Below are 19,910 nucleotides of genomic sequence, written 5' to 3' on the forward strand. Positions count from 1 at the left end.
CCTGGTGGTCTACACAAACCTGCCGTGTCGTGTGCGTATTTCACCTATAAGCTCTTCGGAACAGGGACTTTCTATCGAGTGGGTACAGTGACCGGCTGGGGCTACTGTGACCATTCCTAGGCGTGAATTGCTCCCTGGATGTTTTCAGGGGCATCACGTAGTCAGTGCCTAAGGGAGCCCTGGGGAATAGCTGGGTGGTGGGCAGAAGTGAGCTGCATGCAGTCCAAGTTCTCTTTGTCTAAAACTCTCTTGGTTTGTTTGGGGTTTTTGGCAGCACTTGTTGGAGGTGAAATCTCTCAAGCACCTAACTAACCTGACGCTGCACGATCGCATCACAAAGTCTCTGCTCCACCTCCACAAGAAGAAGAAACCCCCCAGCATCAGTGCACAGTTCCAGGTAATTTCCAGTGTGCTCCAGAGGTGAATAAGCGCCTGAGAAAAGCGAGCTGGTCCTGGACACGGTCCAGACAGACACCAGCATGGGCCCCCAGGTGCGAAGGACGGCTCTCACAGGCCCCCAGCTCTCTTCCTCAGCCCTGCTCAGAACACAACACCAGCTATGTGTGTGGAGCTTGGCTAAGCAGTGACTTAGAGGGGACATAACAGTCCGCTGATAGATAAAGGATGAAAATACAAAGTGGGGGCAGTAAATGACTTAGGATGAGTATAACAAAAAGCAGTGGGATGGAAATAAGAAAGTAAGATGGAGGAAATGCTTTCTAGAAATCTAAGTACACTATAGCCACTGGATCCCTTTGTGAATATGCTTGTTGACCCCTTCAAAGAGCTCTAGTAGATTGGTGAGGCCTGATTTCCCTTTACAGAAACCATGTTGACTTACCCCCCAAGAAATTACGTTCATCTGTGTGTTCTGTTCGTTACTGTAATTTCATCCAGTCTGCCTGGTACTGAAATCAGACTTAGCCTGTGATTGCCAGGATCATCCCTAGAGCCCTTTTTAACAATTGGCATCATATTAGCTACAGAAAATGATTTAAAAGAGAGGATACAAACCAGTTAGTAGTTCCGCAATTTCACATGTGAGTTCCTTCAGCTGGTGAGTGCCATCTGGCCCTGGTGACTTGTTACTGTTCAGTTTAGAGGAGGTTTTGCAATAAATTGATATTGACACATCAGTCTGGGGCACTTCCTCCTACAAAGAATGTCTCAGGTTTGGGAATCTGCCTCATGTCCTCAGCCCTGAAGACAGATGCAAATAATTCATTTCAATTCTCCGCAGTGACCTTATCATCCTTGAGAACTCCTATGGCATCTCGATTGTTCGATGGCCCCGTTTTTAGCAGGTTTCTTGCTCTGATGTACCTAAAAATGTTTGCTTGAGTTTTTGGCTTGATCGTCTTCAAATTCCATTTTGGCCTTCCTAATTATATTTTTGCATTTGCTGCACTGACTCTTCTGCACCAGTTAACCTGCCATTATGGGTAACCGAATCTAAAAAAAAAAAAAAAAAAATCTCCAGCCTTGTCACAGTGGATACAGACTTGGCAGCCATGATTGTTGAGCCTTGAGATGCATGCAGAAGTGTTTGGTAATATTACAGAGCAAATTTCATTTAAAATCAGGCATGTGGTCTAGTTTATAGAAAGGCCTTTTAGTTATCCTGGTCATTTCAAGAATGTTTCTCCGGGAATTGGTTAATTTTTAGAAACGTGCTCTACAAAACATGAATGCAACCAATGCCCTTGTCTCTCCCATCCCGGAGAAAGAGGGAATGTTGCAAGAGGCCTGCATACTCACCGCTTTGCTTCCAGTGTATTCTCTTGTATGAGAAGTAGCTCTGAATTATTTGCTGATCAAATTCCACTAAAAAACACAAAAAGCTACATAAGTCGGTCCGAGTGGTTCTAGATGCAGAACTACAAGAGTGTTCTCCCCATTGCTGCGGCTGTTCTCAAAGAGCCCCAGCCCGGCTTTTACAGGTAATAGAACAGTTGTTTCCTAACTGCAGTCGCATGGATAGTCACCAGGAATCCTTAAAATACTCCAGTGTCAGCAAGTTAAATACACACTCCATCCTGTTTCCATGTGTGTCTGCCTGGAGAAAGCTCAGATTGGGATCACTGGAATATCTTATTAGAAATAAGTACGGAGAGCTGCACTGCACATTGCACTTGCCGGTCCAGTTTGGAATGTAATATTCCCCCTTGAGAGCGTGACTCATGCAGCGGCAGGCCTGTTGTCACTGCAGTATGAAATCCCCTGTACATAGAATGGAGGGGAAGGAGGAGAATTTATTCTCCTGCTCCACATTTTGTGTTTTGTGCAAAAAGCTGCTCTTCCAGCTATCGCTATCACAGCCTACCATGACCGAAACGAAATCCATTTGCACCCGTGCCCTGTGATAGAATTCTTCCTTTTTGCTTTTTCCTCCTTGGGATTTGTTGCATCTGTAGTGCTCTCTCCTGGACTTTGAGCCCGGTAGCCTAAGGGGTTCCAATCAGGTTTAGGTATTTGTGAAATCCACAAGAGACCGAGCAGCCATACAGCTGGCTGTTTGGGTAGCAGCCAGAAAGCAGAATCTGTCACCCAAAATGGGACACGGTGAATGTTGGTTTCCTCTGTGTGACCCAAACCTATGTTCACTTGTGTTTCTTGCTGTGGTCTTGATAAAAAAGCTGGCTCCCAGCTTTGCACCAGACTGTTTTCATGAGCAATTACTTGGGTCTTGTGAAAGCTAAATAAAATTAGGTTTGTCACGCTGCATTTCTCCGAGCAGAGGGGAAGAGGAAGGCAGCCAGCATGCTGTACTTATTCTGAGACATAAACAAGCTTTTTGTTTGATTTTAAGAGTTACTTTACAGGGACATAATCATGTAGAGCTGCATGAAGCACCCAAGATGCACAAGGGCCATAAGTACATTTTAGAAATTGTAGGGAAGTCTAAGGATATGTCTACACAGCAAAGAACAACCCATGGCTGGCCTGTGCCAGCCAACTCAGTCCTGGTTAAGGGGCCGTTTAATTTTTGTGTAGACTTCCAGGCTCGGCTGGAAGGGTCCAATAGCCCAGCCTCCAGCCCAAGCTCAAAAGCTTGCATGGCAGGGAAACAGCCTCAGAACCTAAGTTGACTGATGAGGGCCGGCAGCAGTAGTCTAGCTGTTATATAGACATACCCTAAGGCCTTGTCTATACTTACCTGGAAGGTCAAATCAAAATATGCTACTCCAGCTATGTTAACTGCATAGCTGGAGTCGATGTACCTTGATTCAACCTCCACAGCGAGAGGTCGACAGAAGCAGTCAAATGGAGGGGTACCAGCATTGACACGGGTGCTGTCAGCATTTGATTTAGCATGTCTTTACTAGACCTGCTAAATTGAACTCCGAAAGATCGATCGCCGCAGCGTTAATATTCCCAGTAGTGAAGAAATGGTCTCAGTCTTTAAAATAACTAAATGGGTTGGGTCCTTCTCTGTCACCGGTGCATTCACATAATGCACACAATACATACACAACAGAGAATGTCCTTTAAAGTATCTCTATTATTAGAATCAAATCAGCTCCATAATTAACTGATGTTGCTATGTAGCATTGCCTCGCTTGTGCTGTTAGTGTGCTAGATGCTTTGCATATACGTGGGAGGCCAAGGCCACCGTTTCACCGAGCTTGTGATGTGAATAGCCGCAGTGCAGATGATGGATATGAAGATGGAATTCAACAAAAAGGAAGATGATTGCGTCCTTGTACAGAGCTTCATTTAACGGTTTTTGAGAGGTGAGGGGTAGACACTGTAGTTATTGTCGTGAGTTTAGAGGAATGGTTTAGAGGTATTCTTGTAAATAAATAAATCGATCCAGTTCTGCATAGCACACTGGTGAAATAATGCAAAAATAGGAGATCATTTTAGCTTAATTTGTGCACTGTTTGTTGCAAATGGCACCATAAAAGCAAAGCCAACATCGCTCTGTCGGCGTGGCATTTCCACGCAGGCCGCCACGCTTCTCCACGCAGTGTGAGGTGGCCGGACGTTTGCCTCAGAAAATGCTGGTCCCATGATTGGCCGGAGCCAGGAGCTGGAGGGAGTCTGGGGCCTAAATTCCCCCTTTGCTGTACAGCCACCCAGCGGGCTCTCCGGCGCTGTGTGCCTCAGGTGCCCCACGCTGCGCCTGCCCTCTGCTGTGGAGGCGAAGGAATTCCCCGTGAAGTGAGCTGTGTCGAAGGGAGGGAGGCCAGTCGGGATAAAGGGAGATCAGGCAAACTGCAGGAAGCAATTTGAAGGAAAGCAGCCAACTCGTCCATTTCAATCCCCGCCAGGAGTCTCCATTTTAAGACATGCACCAGTGATAACTTACTCCGATTCAGTACAAGAAAAGCCTCTGGGGCAGTCAGATGCTTATGGAGCGAACGGAGGAAAGGAGGCGATTGTTTTCCCTGCAGTGTCCTCCAGGGAATGGGCTTCTGACCACAAGCAAGGCAGCTCAGTGGTTAGCGCCCCCCCCCCCCACCTGTCTTCTGAGAATTCTCTGCAACCTCCCAGCAAAATACAGAATTGCAAAGGACAATTCATAGCTCATTTCCCTTTAGTACTAAAACCTGGTGTCTAATTGTATGAGGCGGGGTTGGGAACTCTCCTATCTTTGCGGTCTCAATCACTCGAGTGTCGTTAGGGCTGCAGGTTGGATATGAAGACCTTAATGTTCCAGTTTATTTGGCCATAAGCTTTCCGGTGAAGTTGGTTTTACCCACGGAAGTGTATACCCCGATAAATCTGTAAGTCTTGAGTGCCACAGGACTCTGCATTGTTTTAACGTGGTTAGTGTGTCTAGAGATTGATATGGAGCTGGTGCTGAATTGAACAGCCCTTGAACCAAACGTGCTTCCCTTGAGTGAGTTAGCTGATTCTCCTCTGTCAGCAGCAGTTCTTAAGTTGTCAGTTTCCTCAGTGTCCCGTCGTGGGTGAAATATTTGATATTTCAGTATGTCTCACATATGGCTCTTTTCCAGCTTCTAAGTTTTCTTTTCTGTTGCAGGCATCCCTCAACAAGCTGATGGAGACTCTTGGCCAAGCAGAGCCTTATTTTGTCAAGTGCATTCGATCTAATGCCGAAAAGGTAAAGCGCTATCCCTGCCAAGTGCTTGGTAACAGAAACACCAATCTCAGCATTTGCATGAACCCGCCCAGCCGCCTCACTGAAGAAAACGCAATTGGAGGCAGGGGTGGCCCTAGACTAACTGCCAGCAACTGGCGCCCTAGGCGAACCATGCAATCGGCGCCCCCACCTCCAAACCCCTCAATGATATTGCGCTACCATTTGGCGCCCCATTTAACTTGGCGCCCTAGGCGACCGCCTAGTTCGCCTATATGGACGGGCCGCCCCAAGAGGCGAAGATCAAACTCTGTCTTGATCTCACTGTGATGTTCCAAACAGTCCAGAGAAGAGCAACACACATGATGAAAGGTCTAGAGAACATGAGCTAGGAGGGAAAACTGAAGGAATCAGGCTTGTTCAGTTTAGAAAAGAGAAGACTGAGAGGAGACGTGAGAGCGGTTTTCAAGTACCTAAAAGGGTGTTAGGAGGAGGAGGGAGGAAAATTGTTCTCCTTGATCTCTGAGGACAGGACAAGAAGCAATGGGCTTAAATTGCAGCAAGGTTGGACATTGGGGAAAACTTCCTACTGGTCAGGGTGGTTAAACACTGGAATAAATTGCCTGGGGAGGTTGTGGAATCGCCACCACTGGAGATATTTAAGAGCAAGTTAGACCTGACAGGGATGATCTAGATGCTGCTTGGTCCCGCCGTGAGGGCAGGGGACTAGACTTGATGATCTCTCAAGGTCCCTTCCAGTCCTAGTGTTCTCTGATTCTATGTTAGATACTGTGATGTACAATGATCTGTAAGGTTTTGTTGTTTTGACGGTTTGTTGTCATGAACCCTGGCAGCTGCAATGCTTAGATACACTGTCGCTAATCGTTGCTTCTTTAGCTACCACAAACACCAAACATGCTGCCCCAGATGGGTCCCAGTGACCCATTGGGGTTTCCTGGGAATCCCAGAACCTGATACCAAAGAGGATCTCTCAGAGCAGCTGCCGGCCTGGAGAATGAGCTCTTTCTTAGGATACAGTTTCACCTGCATTCTTACGCGGCTGGGTAAAACCCACCACAACTTGGAACTGCTCAGTGCATGTGAAATGGTTCTGCTTGGCTAAAAGGAAGAAAAAGGACGTTCTGGAGAAGTCCGTGTGTACGGAGGCGTTGTTTGTGTGTAATGTTGTTCTTACTTGATAAACCAAAATGACCCTTCTGGTCGTCATATAAATACTAAATTGAGAGGGCTCCTTTGAAGTCCTTACCTTCGGTGACATTATAGAGAGCTTACCGAATTGGAATTCATGTCTGCCACGAACGAGCACTAAGGCTTCCAGCTTGAATTTAAAAATAATCCATCTGAAATGGTAATTGAAGAAGGAAGATACTTTCACAGTACACCTCATTATCCAATGAAGTCAGTTATACGTGACATTTTCCCTCTATAGTTTTCAGTCCTGCAGGGTGGGGGAATTGTGCAGTTTTCCTCTGCCAAATGCAACGGTTGCAGAATTGGACTAATTTTTAGAAGCTGCATTGGTGTCATGGGCTATAAGCAGCGCTGGAATGAAAGGGCCTGGCTTGTGGAATAATGGAGTCTGTCTGCACTAGATCACCTTTTAAAATCCAGCCAGATCAATAACACTTAAAGCCATTTTCTTCCTGGGGCTGTTCCGTAATAAACATGTTGGTGGTCATGGGCCAATGTTGGGAGTCCATCGTAGGGTTGGCAACGTGTGTGTGTCATGCCCTCAGTCGGCTGTAGGGACTTGTGAGTTTCATGAACTATTTGTGGCTGGGTGAAGTGTCATGGTCCGTCTGCTCTTCTCTTTCAGCTCCCCCTGCGGTTCAACGACAACCTGGTGCTAAGGCAGCTGCGATACACAGGAATGCTCGAGACGGTTCGAATTCGGCAGTCTGGGTACAGCTGCAAATACTCCTTCCAGGTCAGGCGCGGGGCTTTGGAGGTTGATTTGGTTCGGCATATTCTGGCAGATCGAGTTGGCCCATTTTTTGTGCACCCCCTGATTTTGAAATCCTGGTGATTTTAGAGTGAATGAGTAATATCGCTGCTGGCTGGAACCAGACATGGAGTGCAGTCCTATGCAGGGGCTGCTAGGCCAGCCCAGCCTGAGTTCTAATATGCAAAGCCTCGGCTATTCCAGTTCTGAACCCAGACTGACAGTCACACGCTAGTTTGCATGGAAACGTGAACCCCATTTCCACGCACAGTGGTGCACATCTATCTAAAGTCGAGCGATGTTCACTAGATGCCAGAATGAATTCACTCAGCCACTCTGTGACCTAGAAAGGAGTTGATCCATATTTCCGGAAGAAAAATTCGAATGTGCTAAGATTGCTGGACCTCTTAGAGGTAGATGGCTGTAACATCAGCTACAGAGACGAGCAGAACCGACCCTGTTCCTCAACCAAGCAAAATCCTGTCTAAACTGCTATTGGGTCATATAGAATCCCAGGGTTGGCAGAGATCTCAGGAGGCATCAAGACCAGCCCCCTGCCCAAGGCAGGACCAATCCCAACTCCATCATCCCAGCCAGGGCTGTGTCAGGCTGGGACTGAAACACCTCGAGGGCTGGTGGTTCCACCATTCATATCAACAGAGAGGAATAGTTCTGGGTTGATTTTCTATTCAGCGAATCTTTTTTCAATCGCTTTTTCTTAATTTTGTTTATTACGGAGATCTCGGCAGGGAGGGTTTTTTGCCTGATAAATGTGAGCCAAGCTCTTGAGTTTAGAAATCAGTTCATACGGGCAGCCTCCTCTTACTTGTTTCTGGTTTTTTCCCTTTCAGTAAAGCTGACTTTTCAGCCACTCACCTGATTTTTCAGCCTTACTCAGGCGCTAGCATTTCCTGCCGTATTCTGCAAGTTCCGGAGGCATATAGACATTGTGCAGTGGTACCCCACCCTCCCAGCACCAGGGAGCTGCCTTGGGTCACACAGACTTGCTTATTCAAGGGCAATATTTCTTTGTCCATGTTCTGTTCTTTTTGTGTTGTGTTGGGGTGTTCTTTCATCAACAGCTCTCACCTACTTGGTTTCCTTTTGGAAGAGGAGTGAATGACGGCTGTTTTATTGTCACGTCTGTTAAAACGACTGTTAGAAGGCAGGCTTGTCGGTTCCTTTGTAGGGAACCTGAAACCCCTCTTCCTTTGGGGGGACTCTGGGACTCCGGGACTCTGGCATGTCTGATGTGTGAATCAGCAACATGGAAACTGTTGTGCAGCTCTGTGTGTTCTGAGATGCTCTGCGGGTTCTGGTGAATCCCTCCTGCAGCTGGATCTCAGGAGTCACTGCGCATTTTCCCACAGTCGCTGCAGTGTCTCCTTGCATAGGACAGGCACTGAACCATCCTAGGCCTGCCTCCTAGATTTGTCTTCCAGACAGCTCTCAGGGCCAACAATACTGTCACTTCACCAGGGCCGCGGTAGGGTCTCCATCGCTGGCCGTTTTAAATCAAGATTGGATGGTTTAAAAAAAAAAAAATCTGCTCTAGAAATGACTGTGGGGAACTTCTATGGCTTGTGTTATGCAGGAGGGCAGACTGGATGATCCCAGTGGGTCCTTCTGACCTTGGAATCTGTGACTCTATAAAGATGAAGGGATCTTTGAATTCTGCATGTTTTGAAAATCAGTTATTATTTCTGCTGGTTTACTAGCACATACCTCAATTGACTATCAAACACCTAGAGCCTTGTGCATTTGTATCTGCAAATAGGAGCCACGAATATCCACATTGACATGTGCAGATGCGGGTACCTGTGGATATAACGCGGATATCTGCAGATTTCTCAGACTCTGCATAACTGTATAGCTGTATACCCATGACATAGCAGTGACATAGCAGTGCCCTGAGAATTTAACTCAGGTGGCTTCTAATTTTACAGGACTTTGTGGATCATTTCCATGTTCTTCTGCCACGAGGAATCAGCCCATCGCAGCTCAACATCCATGATTTCTTCAGGAAAATAAAGCTCAGCCCGGACAATTATCAAGTTGGGAGAACAATGGTGAGTCCTAGTATCCTAGAACACTAGGACTGGAAGGGACCTTGAGGGGACATCAAGTCCAGTCCCCTGCCTGCACGGCAGGGCCAAGCACTGTAAATATTTACCCATAGCTCAGAGTCTGCACTGACCATAATATCTGCTTGTAGGTGGCAGCTTGGTTTTCATAAATTGTCCGTTGTCCAAAAGGAGACGGTCCAGAAGGTGGTTCGTTGTGTCACACAACACAGACGACTAAGAGTTTTGCTTTCTGGGAAGCCGGGTGGTCTGAGCATGCTATTTAAAACCAGTCATCCGCCAGGCGCCGCTCTGCGCTTAGTCACCTAACTTCCTCTTAGATGCAATGTTGTAGCTGTGTTAATCCCAGAATACTAGAGAGACCTGCTGGGGGAGGGAGTATCTTTTACTGGGCAAACTTCTGTTGGGGCGAGAGGCAAGCTTTTGCGTTTCCACAGAGCTCTCCTTCCGGTGGTTCGGCTCTGGGTAGCTCGTGAGTTTCTCTCTCCCCAGTAGAAGTCGGTCCGACAAAAGAGATTACCCCACCCTCCTTGCCGCTAATGTACCATAATGCCAGTTGTCATCTCCTCACTCTGTGAAGGGATTTGACGTATTGGGCGCTGGATCTTGCTATGTGATTCACAGCCACGTGCTACTGTAGTAGCCCTTCAGATACCTTTTCCAGGTCTCCCAAAGGGAAGCCAACTGTGAAGTGTCTTCCTTGATAATTGTCAGTTTAGAAAAGAGGAGACTGAGGGGGGGGGATATGATAGAGGTCTATAAAATCATGAGTGGTGTGGAGAGGGTGAATAAAGAAAAGTTATTTATTAGTTCCCTAAATAGAAGAACTAGAGGACACCAAATGAAATTAATGGGTAGCAGGTTTAAAACTAATAAAAGAAAGTTCTTCTTCACACAGCGTGTAGTCAACCTGTGGAACTCCTTGCCAGAGGAGGCTGTGAAGGCTAGGACTATAACAGAGTTTAAAGAGAAGCTAGATAATTTCATGGCGGTTAGGTCCATAAAAGGCTATTAGCCAGGGGATAGAATTAGTGTCCCTGGCCTCTGTTTGTGAGAGGCTGGAGAAGGATGGCAGGAAACAAATTGCTTGATCATTGTCTTTGGTCCACCCTCTCAGGGGCATTTGGTGATGGCCGCTGTCGGCAGACAGGCTACCGGGCTAGATGGACCTTTGGTCTGACCCAGTACGGCCGTTCTTATGTTATGTTCTTATGAAGTGCTTTCCGGGAGTGCCTTCCAGGCCCAGCTGTCTGTGGCATTAACCCCTCCCCCTGTGCGGAGCAGCATGGCATGCACTGGCCTCACTCCTCATGTGCTGCCTGCTAGGTTTTCCTGAAGGAGCAGGAGCGCCAGCTTCTGCAGGACTTGCTGCACCAGGAGGTGCTCCGGAGGATTACTCTGCTGCAGCGCTGGTTCCGCGCCATCCTGGCGAGAAGACACTTCCTGAGCTTGCGGCAGGCGGCCGTGATCATACAGGTAGGCGACACTCCTGCTGTGTACGGCGCATCGCAGCCACCAAGGGCCAGGGCCCGGCCCTGAGGCGCTTACAGTCCAGCTTAGACTCCCCCTGCCAGGCGTGGTGATAGTGGACTCCACGGCCGGGAAGGGCAGGTTAGGACGGAAAAGCTTGTGGCGCTGGAATCCTTCCATCCAGTGAAAGCACTGCTGCAAGAATCCTCTTCCGGGCTCCTCCCTTGCCCACTTCCCCGGCTCCGCTTTAGGTTAGTGCATCAAGCAGAGCCTGTTTGTCGTCGCTTTTCAGGCCCCTTCTGGCCTGTCCCTGTCTCGCCTAGTGCCTCTTACCTGCCGGGGACACGGACTCCACCAGTGTCACTGCTCTTGATGGCCAGACCGCTAGCCGGCACCGCCAGGCTTTCTCCCATGGCTCCGCAGCCGTGAAAGTTGCTCCCCACAAAACCCCTCCCAGCTGAAACATCGTCCTTGCCACTTGGCCGTAAAACACGCCTGTGGCACGATGCCTGCACGTGAGCACTGCGCGTGGCACTGGTGGTAACGAAGGCTGAGATTTCATCGCTGGCTTTTCGTGTAAATCATGGTCTGATCGCCAGCAATAACCCCAAACCCCTGGCGCCCATTACTTGTCTGTGACTTCACTAGAAACAACAGGGAGGGGCGGGGGGGCAGGGCTAGGTAATGGGAAGCCGTGAGGACGGAGCACAGGCCCTGCCACAGGTGCCAGGCCAAACCATGCAGCCCCGGCTGCAGCCCCCGCCAAACCCAGGATGCCTGGGGCTGAGGCACAAGGCCCCAGCTGCAGTCCCAGGCGGAAACTGTGGAGCTGGAGCATGCAGCCCTGCCAAGCCTGGGACACTGTGGCCTTTTCTGCAGCCCTGGCATAAGCTGTGGGGCTGAGGCTGCCAGGTCCTGGTTCCAGCCAGCCCCAGTTGCAGGGCTGGGGGGTGGGGCACAGTCTCGCCTTCACCTCCTGAAGCTGTAGAAGTAACAGAGCTCTGGGAAGATCCCGGCGTCCATGCCAGAGCAACGCTGCTGTGCAAGCCTGTGCGCCTTGCGTCTGTGCCGGAGCTGCCGGGGGGCTCACTGCTGAGTTGCTGTAAGCTCGTGTGGGCAGAGACCATCTCTGTTCTAGCTGTGTACAGAGCCCCACTCGGTGGAGCCCGTTTCCTGGGTGCTGCTGCAGTATAACTGATCCATCTGTGTATCAAGGAGGCATCACACTCTGTGTGTTTGTGTGCGCACGCACGCTCAGGAAGTGGGGTAGCTTGTGTTCTGAGCAGAGATGAGTGGGAGCTCTGGACTGTATTCAGTAGTGACTTCATCTGAAGAAGCGAACAGGTTTGCAGGACTGGATTAGAGAAATATCTGGTTTGCAAAACCTGCCTGGGACTCCCTGGAAACACAGGGTCACATCTTGGCAGGATCTTCCTAGTCTTTCATCCTTCCTGGTTAGGCACAGCAAGCTGTTGACCTTTGATCTGCCTTTCCAATACACTCTGAAACTGAGGCCTTGTTTGCTTTCCAAGTGGCCATTAGAGTCCAGAAAACGTTCCCTTCCGCTAGTGGTCTGACCTGGTGCCCTTGGCAAAGCTCACGGTGCCCCCTTTCACAGATCCAAGGTATCTGTTCTGGCCCCAGTTTTTATCCCCTCCCTTGCAGGAACCCTGTCAGAGCCCCAAGGCGTCCCACCCTTCCTTAAGGGTAGGCCGTGCAGCCTGAATGCTCGGCGTGTTTATTCGGAGAATGGGTGAATTTCATGGGTCTGGGACCGAGTGCTCTCTGTTCTTTCTGCAGCGGTCCTGGCGTAGTTACCAGAGTAGAAAGCGCGCCGAAGAGTCCCTGGTCGATCCTCTCCTCCTCAGCAACGCGGCGCTCGTCCTCCAGGCCTGCTGGCGAGGGTTCGTAGCGAGGCGACGATTCCTGCAGATGCGGGTTGCAGCCTTCATCATCCAGAACTCTTGGCGGGACTGTTCCCGGCGTAGGCACACCGCCGCCCTGTGCATACAGGCGGGCTGGCGAGGCCACTGCGCAAAGAGACGCTACAGGGCCAAGAGAAACCAAGTCATCCTATTGCAAGCGGCATGCCGAGGGTACCTCGCCCGCCAAAGGTAATGGGAGGCTTCACTCCGTTCAAGTGGTGAACTGTAAATGAGCCAGATAGATGCACTGGGCATGTCACTCACTGCCTGATTGTAGCCCAGCCCGGACACCAGGTGCTGCATTTGAACTGTCCTGCCCTCGATGCCTTAATTTACAAAGGAAAAGCAAAAGCAAAACATGAGAGAGTTTAGAGCCACCCTAGCCCGTTCTCACTAAGGGCCCGTCTCCGCTGCACAGCTATTTTGGAATAAGCAATTCCGGAATAGTTATTCCAAAATAGCTTATTTCAAAATAGCATGTCTACACTGCAGGGAACCTCAAAATGAGCCCAAGGCAGGCTCCCCTAATGCAGACGTGCTCTCTAAATTTAGGGCCCCAGAAGGAAGAACTTAGAATGGCCCTGGAGAAGGGCTAGTTGGAAATAGCAGAAGTGGAGCGTCTACACACGCCTTATTTCAAAATCGCTGTTTTGGAATAGGTGGTGTTCTTCGCAGAATGAGGTTTACAGAAGTCAGAATAGGCTGTCAGTTATTTTGCAATAATTTTGAAATAACAGAATTGCTGTGTAGACGCTCGCATAGTTATTTTGGAATAACAGCCGTTATTCTAAAATAACTTTGCTGTGTAGACACACCCTAAGAGGCACCAGCATCCTTCACAAGTGGGGAAAGGAAGAAGCAGGTGAAAATTGAAAGTTCCCAGTAACTAGGATGCCCATGTGCGGTTTCACGTTTGCTTTTAAAATATGTGTCTAGCTAATATATCAGAACCAAACACAGGCACTTTCTCGGAAACATCTCTTCAGAATCAGTCCAGTGCATCTAAGCAGTGGAAGTGAAAACGCTCTAAAAGTCTGTGCTTTTCTCCATTCTTGTAGGTGCACAGCTTTGAAAGAGCAGAGATTGAGAGAGCGACAACTGGCGAATGGCCTATCCATCAGAAAAGAGGGTGGGCTGGAGAGAGATGATGCTGTGAAAATTCGGGGCTCAGATCCATCGAAGTGGGAGGATGGCTCCTTTGAAGAGCGGGTGAGGGCTGTCGAGGAACAGAAATCCGTAATAGACACTAGTCGGGTGAATCATGCTGACCTAGCAGACAGCTCTGGAGACTTACCGTGTAAAAGACACGAGAGGGCCAGCAGCCAAAGCGGCATGGACACTGAAGAGGAAGTCGTCGTGAGGGAGAGGCCCAAATCGCTGGAGGATCTCAACCAGAAAAAGGTGGTCCGTGCAAAAAGAGAAAGCCGGAGAATGCGGGAATTGGAACAGGCGATATTTAGCTTGGAATTGCTTAAGGTCCGGTCTACTGGAGGGGCGTCTCCCTCAGAGGAGCGTCGATGGTCCACAGAGCTTGTGTCAGAGGTCCTCCATTCTCCGCAGGGAACTCCAGAGAGTGAAAGCTCTCAGGGGAGCTTAGAAATGTTAAGCTGTGAGGAGTCTCAGAAGAGTAAACTCGATTCTCTAGTTTCAGAAGAGCAAGACGTGCAGTCTGTCTCCACGGAGGCCCAGGATCATTTACCTCACAGTCCTGAGCTTGAGTTGCAGGACGCAGCCTTCTTCTCAGCAGATGTGAACAGCAATGTGGCTAACAGAAAAAGGACACCGTCGAGTTCTGAGTTACCCGAGAGTCCCGCCACAAAGGAGCGGGTGGTCTGTGATCCCCAGAACATTATCTACAAGATGCATCCAAGAGAGACCTTCATTTCCAGCCATCTGCCTACTTTCTACATTCCGCCCCAGGACACCCGGAAAGCAAATCAGTCACTGGTGGAGAATAACTTGAAGAACAAACTAATGGAAAAGGAAGAACAGCCAATGGCGGTTCCTGAGGCTCCGAAGGATCCAGAGCCAGGCAGACAGGACCAGGCCAAACCCTTGGACAAAGAGAGAGGAGAAAAGCCTGTGAAGCAAGGGGAAAGCATAGCCGCTCTTGCACCAGATACACACACTTCAGACTCTGTGATCAGGAGACTGGAGAAGCTGAACGTGGAGAAGGAGGAGCGGCAAAAGCAGCAGCAGCTGCAGAACGAGAGGGAGATGATGGAGCAGATCCGCCAGCAGAAGGAAATTCTGGAGAAGCAGCGCAAAGCTTTTGAGCAGTTAGAGAGACAAGGGAGGGGAGAGGCCTTGCAAAGGACTGAGCAGAGCAGAGTCAAGGAACCTTTGCAAGGCGTGTCTCTCAGACCGCCAAAGAAAACAGACAACAGGCCTCAGTCTCTCCTCCTGAACCCCCAGAGCAAAGGGGACAATTCTGAGACTGTGAATTCAACAGCAACCTCTTCAGTGGCTATTAAGGGGCTCACTGTCGCAAAGAAAGGGAGCCCCCCAGCCCACACTGCACAAAAGGACAGGCCGGTCAGCATGTTCCTGGAGCGCAAAGAAAGTCAGCCCGGAATGACACAGGAATCAGCCAGGACCGACCGGTGGAATTCCCAACTTCCTGTGGAGGCTGGGGACTTCTCTGGGAGCCATGCTGCAAGGACAGAGCGCCTCAGGCAGCCCCGAATCCCCAGCCAGAGCACTGGTGGCTCTTCTAGCGAGTCGCGGGCGATTTTCTTCACACCCAAAGACAGCCATTTCGGCCTCCTGTGAGTAGCGCGTCTGCTTGCTTCTTAGTGCCGTCGGAGGGGAGAGGTGGCGTGACCTTTCTGACGATAGGGATTGATTTCTACAGGCTTGCAATGAAACCAAGAGCCACATGCTCAGTTTTGGGCAGCTCCCTGCCAGAAAGATGCTGACAGGGCAGTTGACAGCCAGGCTGGGCCCCTGGGAAAAATGGGGGGAGGGCGGCTCCGTGCTCCAGAAGGAAGGGGCAAGACGGGGTGCAGCCAGCCCTCAGCACCTCCCAGAGCACATCACACTGCCCCTCCCCCCCAACTCGTAGAGCCACCTGGCGTGCGTCACGTGGCACTCCAGCAGCAAGGCCCAGGCCTCTGGCCGCTGCCTCTGCCACAGGGGCGGGCAGGAGCTCCTGGCCCCCTTAGAATAGGCCCAGGGCAGTAGACCCTTGTCGCTCTTCCCCTCACCATTGGCCGGCCCGGGTGCTGATGAAATGGGGAGGGGTCAGAGAACAGTATCCGTAATGAGGAAACTTGGAGGTATTGACGTAAAAGGAAACTTGAAAGGAATTTCGCGCAGTGCACACCACAACGCGTCAGGTGGCTGCAAGCAGCCTCGGAGACCCATGGTAACCACCCACAGCACACGTCTAAACGGCGTCACTAGCAGGAGAGGAGAGAAACTCGGGCAACGCAAAGTGGTGGGAGTAGGAGAGGTGGTTTGGGCTTAAGGAAGGGGAATGTAAGAGGAGCATCTGAAAAAGTTAATTAGAATTATTCTCTGGTGAATAGATTCCCAGGGGAAGTGGTAGAATCTTCAACACTACACGCATTTAAAATTACCGTGGACCAAATAATAGTGAATAGTCACTAGGGAACAACCGTGCACTGTCGGGGCAGGGAATAAATGCCGGGGCAGATCTGGTGTGCAGCATAGTTGTTGCCATCTTGGTCCCAGGAAATTAGAGACAGTCTTTCACGGGACCAACTTCCGTTAATGAGAGACCAGCTTTCCTGCCGCACAGAGCTCTTCTGCAGGGCCGGCAAAGAAGCTGTTACTTCCCCACACCGCACCCCAAAGAGAACCTGCAGAACAGCTATTGGCAAGTGTGCAATGGCTTGGAGGACAGAAGTTGCGTTCACGCGTGGCTTTTATCCCCACTAGAGTATCGCATGGTGTTGAGTGTATTTTGATAACTAAAGCCGACATCCCTTAAAGCACATGAAATGCAATTGCAACGTATTCGGGGTCCCCTGAACTATATGTATTTGAATGTTTCTGGAATCTGGATTGATGTTCTGGGTGAATTGGACGAGGAATTTGAATGTCTTTTTGTTGTTGTTTTTGTTGAGTTTCAACAAGGAATCTTCAAATCATCAGATCCTTTCCAAAGATGAACTACCTAGAAAGTCACTCAGATTCCATGGGCCAGGCAGAGTGGGGGTAAGTCACAGCCTTCTTATTTCATCTTGTAATTGAACAAAACTTACTCGGCCAGTTCCCCCACAAGTGTTCGAAGAGAAAACAGGAAGGAGGATGCAGTTAAATTAAGAGTCTGAGAGAAGGAAGGGAGCTTACAAATGGTGTGGGAACTTTAAACCTTCTTTTCGGGGAACCCCCAGTTAACACGGGAACAGCAGTGCAGAATTGCAAGCCCTTTGCTGCCGTGAATGCCCCAGTGGGAAACACTGTAGCGTGCAGTATTGTCTTGTTTTGGTAGCATTCCACAGCGATCCATTTTCCCAGTGCTGTCTTTTTGTTTTCCCCAACCCTCTGCACTGCCGATAATACTTGTGTGTTGTGTGTGGATTATCATGTTGCTCGTGCAATTCTTAAGGCCATACGTGGCCTACCATGTGATGTCAAACCTCAGCAGAATCACCTTTTCTTTTAAAACATTTTTGTTATCTGTTTTATCATTTGGTCAAGCAGGTTGCCAGACCGGCCCATAAAAAGAAAGCCCGCATGGCGCGGACGCGCTCCGATTTCTTGACTAGAGGTACTTTTGCTGATGGGGAGGGGGATACGGAGGAAGATGATTACGATGACAATTTTGAGTTCCTTCTCTCCCCTGACCAACCGCCACACCTTGAGCCAGGGCCTACAGCCAGACTTGGGCAGGCCTGTCACAGTGACTCCGAAATGGTAATTTTCCGACATGCGGGAAAATGAAGGGAGCAAGGCGCTGTGCGGGTGCATTTCTTTGCTAACCCTTAGCTCTACTGACACCCTACACTCCTGCTTCTCCCACTGATGATGATGCTGTAGATGGGTAAACTCAGAGAACACAGCAGAAGCAACCTTAACAGATTGGGGGAGCGCTATTGAGTTTGTGTCAAACCTGCGGTTTTGGATGGATTGGCAGTCACCTGTTAAAAGTAGTGCTTCTAGCTGTCCATCAAGCCAGAGAGCTACGATATGTACCTAGTTCCCATGGTAAGGACCATTCTGCCAGCAATCATGAAAAAGACTGGGGCTTAGGGAGAGCTTGTGAGACTTATATAGTTTCTCTGGAGGATTATAAGGAATGATTATCACATTCTACTGCCGGTTGAACCTCTCTAGTCCAGAACTCTCTGGGCCAGAAGCATCTGTCGTCCAGAATGATTTTAATTAGCCGGATGTCCACTCACATCTGACGAAGTGGGTCTTTGCCCATGAAGGCTTATGCTCCAACACTTCAGTTAGTCTATAAGGTGCCATAGGACTCCTCGCCGCTTCTGCAGGTTCAGACTAACACGGTTACCCCTCTGATACTTGACACTTTTCATGGGTGTGGCCAAGTTTCTCGTGGTCCCACAAAGTTTGTTTACAGCCCTCAGTCCTAGCTCTGTGTGCTGTGCTGTTTTTTAGCTCTAATTTGCCCCAAATATCTTCTCTCAGCCTAGTACGCAGGGGAAGTCTTGGTAATGCTGCTAGACAATATTGACCTCCCGTGGTTTGGTAAATTCTCTGGTTTGGAACGGGTCAGGTCCTGAGGCTGACGGACTAGAGAGGTTCAACCTGTAGTTTACAATAATAGCCACAGCCTGCCTAATCTGAGTCCCTCTTCTCTGGCCAGATTCATTGTCTGGGTGATTAGAAAAGAGATAATCAAATTGTCCCTCATACATCCAAACAATTCTTTGATGAACAATAAAATCCTGCCCGAGTCTTACATTTTTCCAATTAGTTTTGATAACTCCTCTCTCCTCACATTTTCTGTCCATTTATTTCTCTTTTAAAATAGTGCTTCTCTTATTATTTGAGGCCTATAACTTCAAAGAAACTGGTTTCTAGCATCAGGGGCTTTTTTCTTCTAAGATAAAAGAAAATGGGACTTAGACCACATGTGTGAATGCAGATAGCTGCACAGAAAGTGTCTCGTGTTTCCTGTTCATTCCTACGGTTAGGCCACCTCTGTCTTTTACACGCACACATGCACGCTTTTAATTTATGTGCAAGTTGTGGCAGAAAACTGGCCAAAGCTGCAAAGTCCAGAGTGGAGGTAGGCACGTCCGTCCGGAGCTGGTGTGAACTTCCTGCCACTGCCACATTCACAGTAGATGCAGTAGAGCTGCTTTTCTCGCCATCCCTGGCTTTTCCTGGAGCTTCCTGCAAAACTGCCTGAAGCTTTTCTTTTGTTTTTAACAGTAACTATAAAAAACCCCTCGAGTCAATTTTCTTTGGGGAGGGGAGGGGAAGGGAGCAAATCATTGATCCAGTTGACGCTTGTCTTGTTAAAGAGTCCACGGTTTCCAGGCTTAGGTCTAGAGCCTTTACAATCTGTGGGTAACATTGCTCCATAGGCCTGATGCCACTCCTTGGATGAGCGTTGATTTTCAGTTCCTCTCGCTTTGCTGCTTTCGTCACGGTGCGGGGAGCCTGGAAATCACATTCAAATACTTTTAGAAATGGCCAAACTGATTTTTTTTCTCAAGAAATGGAATAAAAACAAACTTTGTCTCCGATCTCGAGAGTTACGTTTCACCTTGAACCGAGTGCCTGCAGCTTGGAGTGTAACCACCTCCAACATTGAAATTCTGAAGGCTTCTATTATGACAAAAAAAATCACTCTTCTAAAATAAAAGGCGCGGGAGTAATATTTGCACACCTGGATTTTAAAACATCTGTGAATGTTTGGAAGAAATTCCCCCTCCCCCAGAGGAGGTGCACTCATTTTGGGCTTGTTTGAAAAGCATTAGTGCTGTGGAAAATAAGACTAGGAATGGCTGAAGGGTTGAGTACAATGAGCAAAGCAACTGACATTGAATAGACTTGTTCGAAACTGTTTGAGAGACTCCAAAATATTTTCCGCCAAGTTCACCTTGCTGCAGTTCTCTTGGCTTCTGTGCTCTGTGGATTATACACAGACCAGACCTCTAGAGAGGTTTTTAAAAGCTATTTAGATAAGCCGTTTAAAAGGATTCTGCACTGCCTGTCAGCAGAACCCCCAGTTAAGTGCATGCTGTGTTCCTGGAGATTTACCCTGTTACAAAGCATTAGTTCTTCTAGCAGTAGAGATCTTTCACTGGCAACCTCTGCTGAGATGCAAAACGGTGTTGGGCTCACTGTTGTGGGAAGGACACTCTCCTTGGAAGGTTTTACTTCATGCCTCTTCCTGGAAACAATCCTGTGGTTCTGCTCACTGGGTTTAACAGCCGCCTTTGCATGCCGATAGTCTAGGCCTGTCTCATAAGTGC

The 19,910-nt window shown here is 49.0% G+C and overlaps 1 protein-coding gene across 11 annotated transcripts in view; it reads left to right on the forward strand.

Annotated features, from left to right (window-relative positions):
• MYO9A (myosin IXA) overlaps window positions 1-19,910 on the forward strand; it is a 309,520-nt gene that overhangs the window by 249,517 nt on the left and 40,093 nt on the right. For 9 of the 11 annotated variants that reach the window (XM_075897519.2, XM_075897517.2, XM_089781942.1 and 6 more), the window contains 9 exons: window positions 275-397; window positions 4,991-5,071; window positions 6,885-6,995; window positions 8,957-9,079; window positions 10,421-10,570; window positions 12,365-12,678; window positions 13,548-15,257; window positions 16,581-16,671; window positions 17,158-17,373. In XM_075897519.2, coding sequence (XP_075753634.2) covers window positions 275-397; window positions 4,991-5,071; window positions 6,885-6,995; window positions 8,957-9,079; window positions 10,421-10,570; window positions 12,365-12,678; window positions 13,548-15,257; window positions 16,581-16,671; window positions 17,158-17,373 — 2,919 coding nt within the window. The remainder of the gene's footprint in view (window positions 1-274; window positions 398-4,990; window positions 5,072-6,884; window positions 6,996-8,956; window positions 9,080-10,420; window positions 10,571-12,364; window positions 12,679-13,547; window positions 15,258-16,580; window positions 16,672-17,157; window positions 17,374-19,910) is intronic. The other 2 variants (XM_089781940.1, XM_089781943.1) reach the window with 2 other exon arrangements.

The sequence above is a fragment of the Pelodiscus sinensis genome, chromosome 14, assembly GCF_052426305.1.
Source record: "Pelodiscus sinensis isolate ZL-2025 chromosome 14, ASM5242630v1, whole genome shotgun sequence".
Classification (NCBI taxonomy): Eukaryota; Metazoa; Chordata; order Testudines; family Trionychidae; genus Pelodiscus; species Pelodiscus sinensis.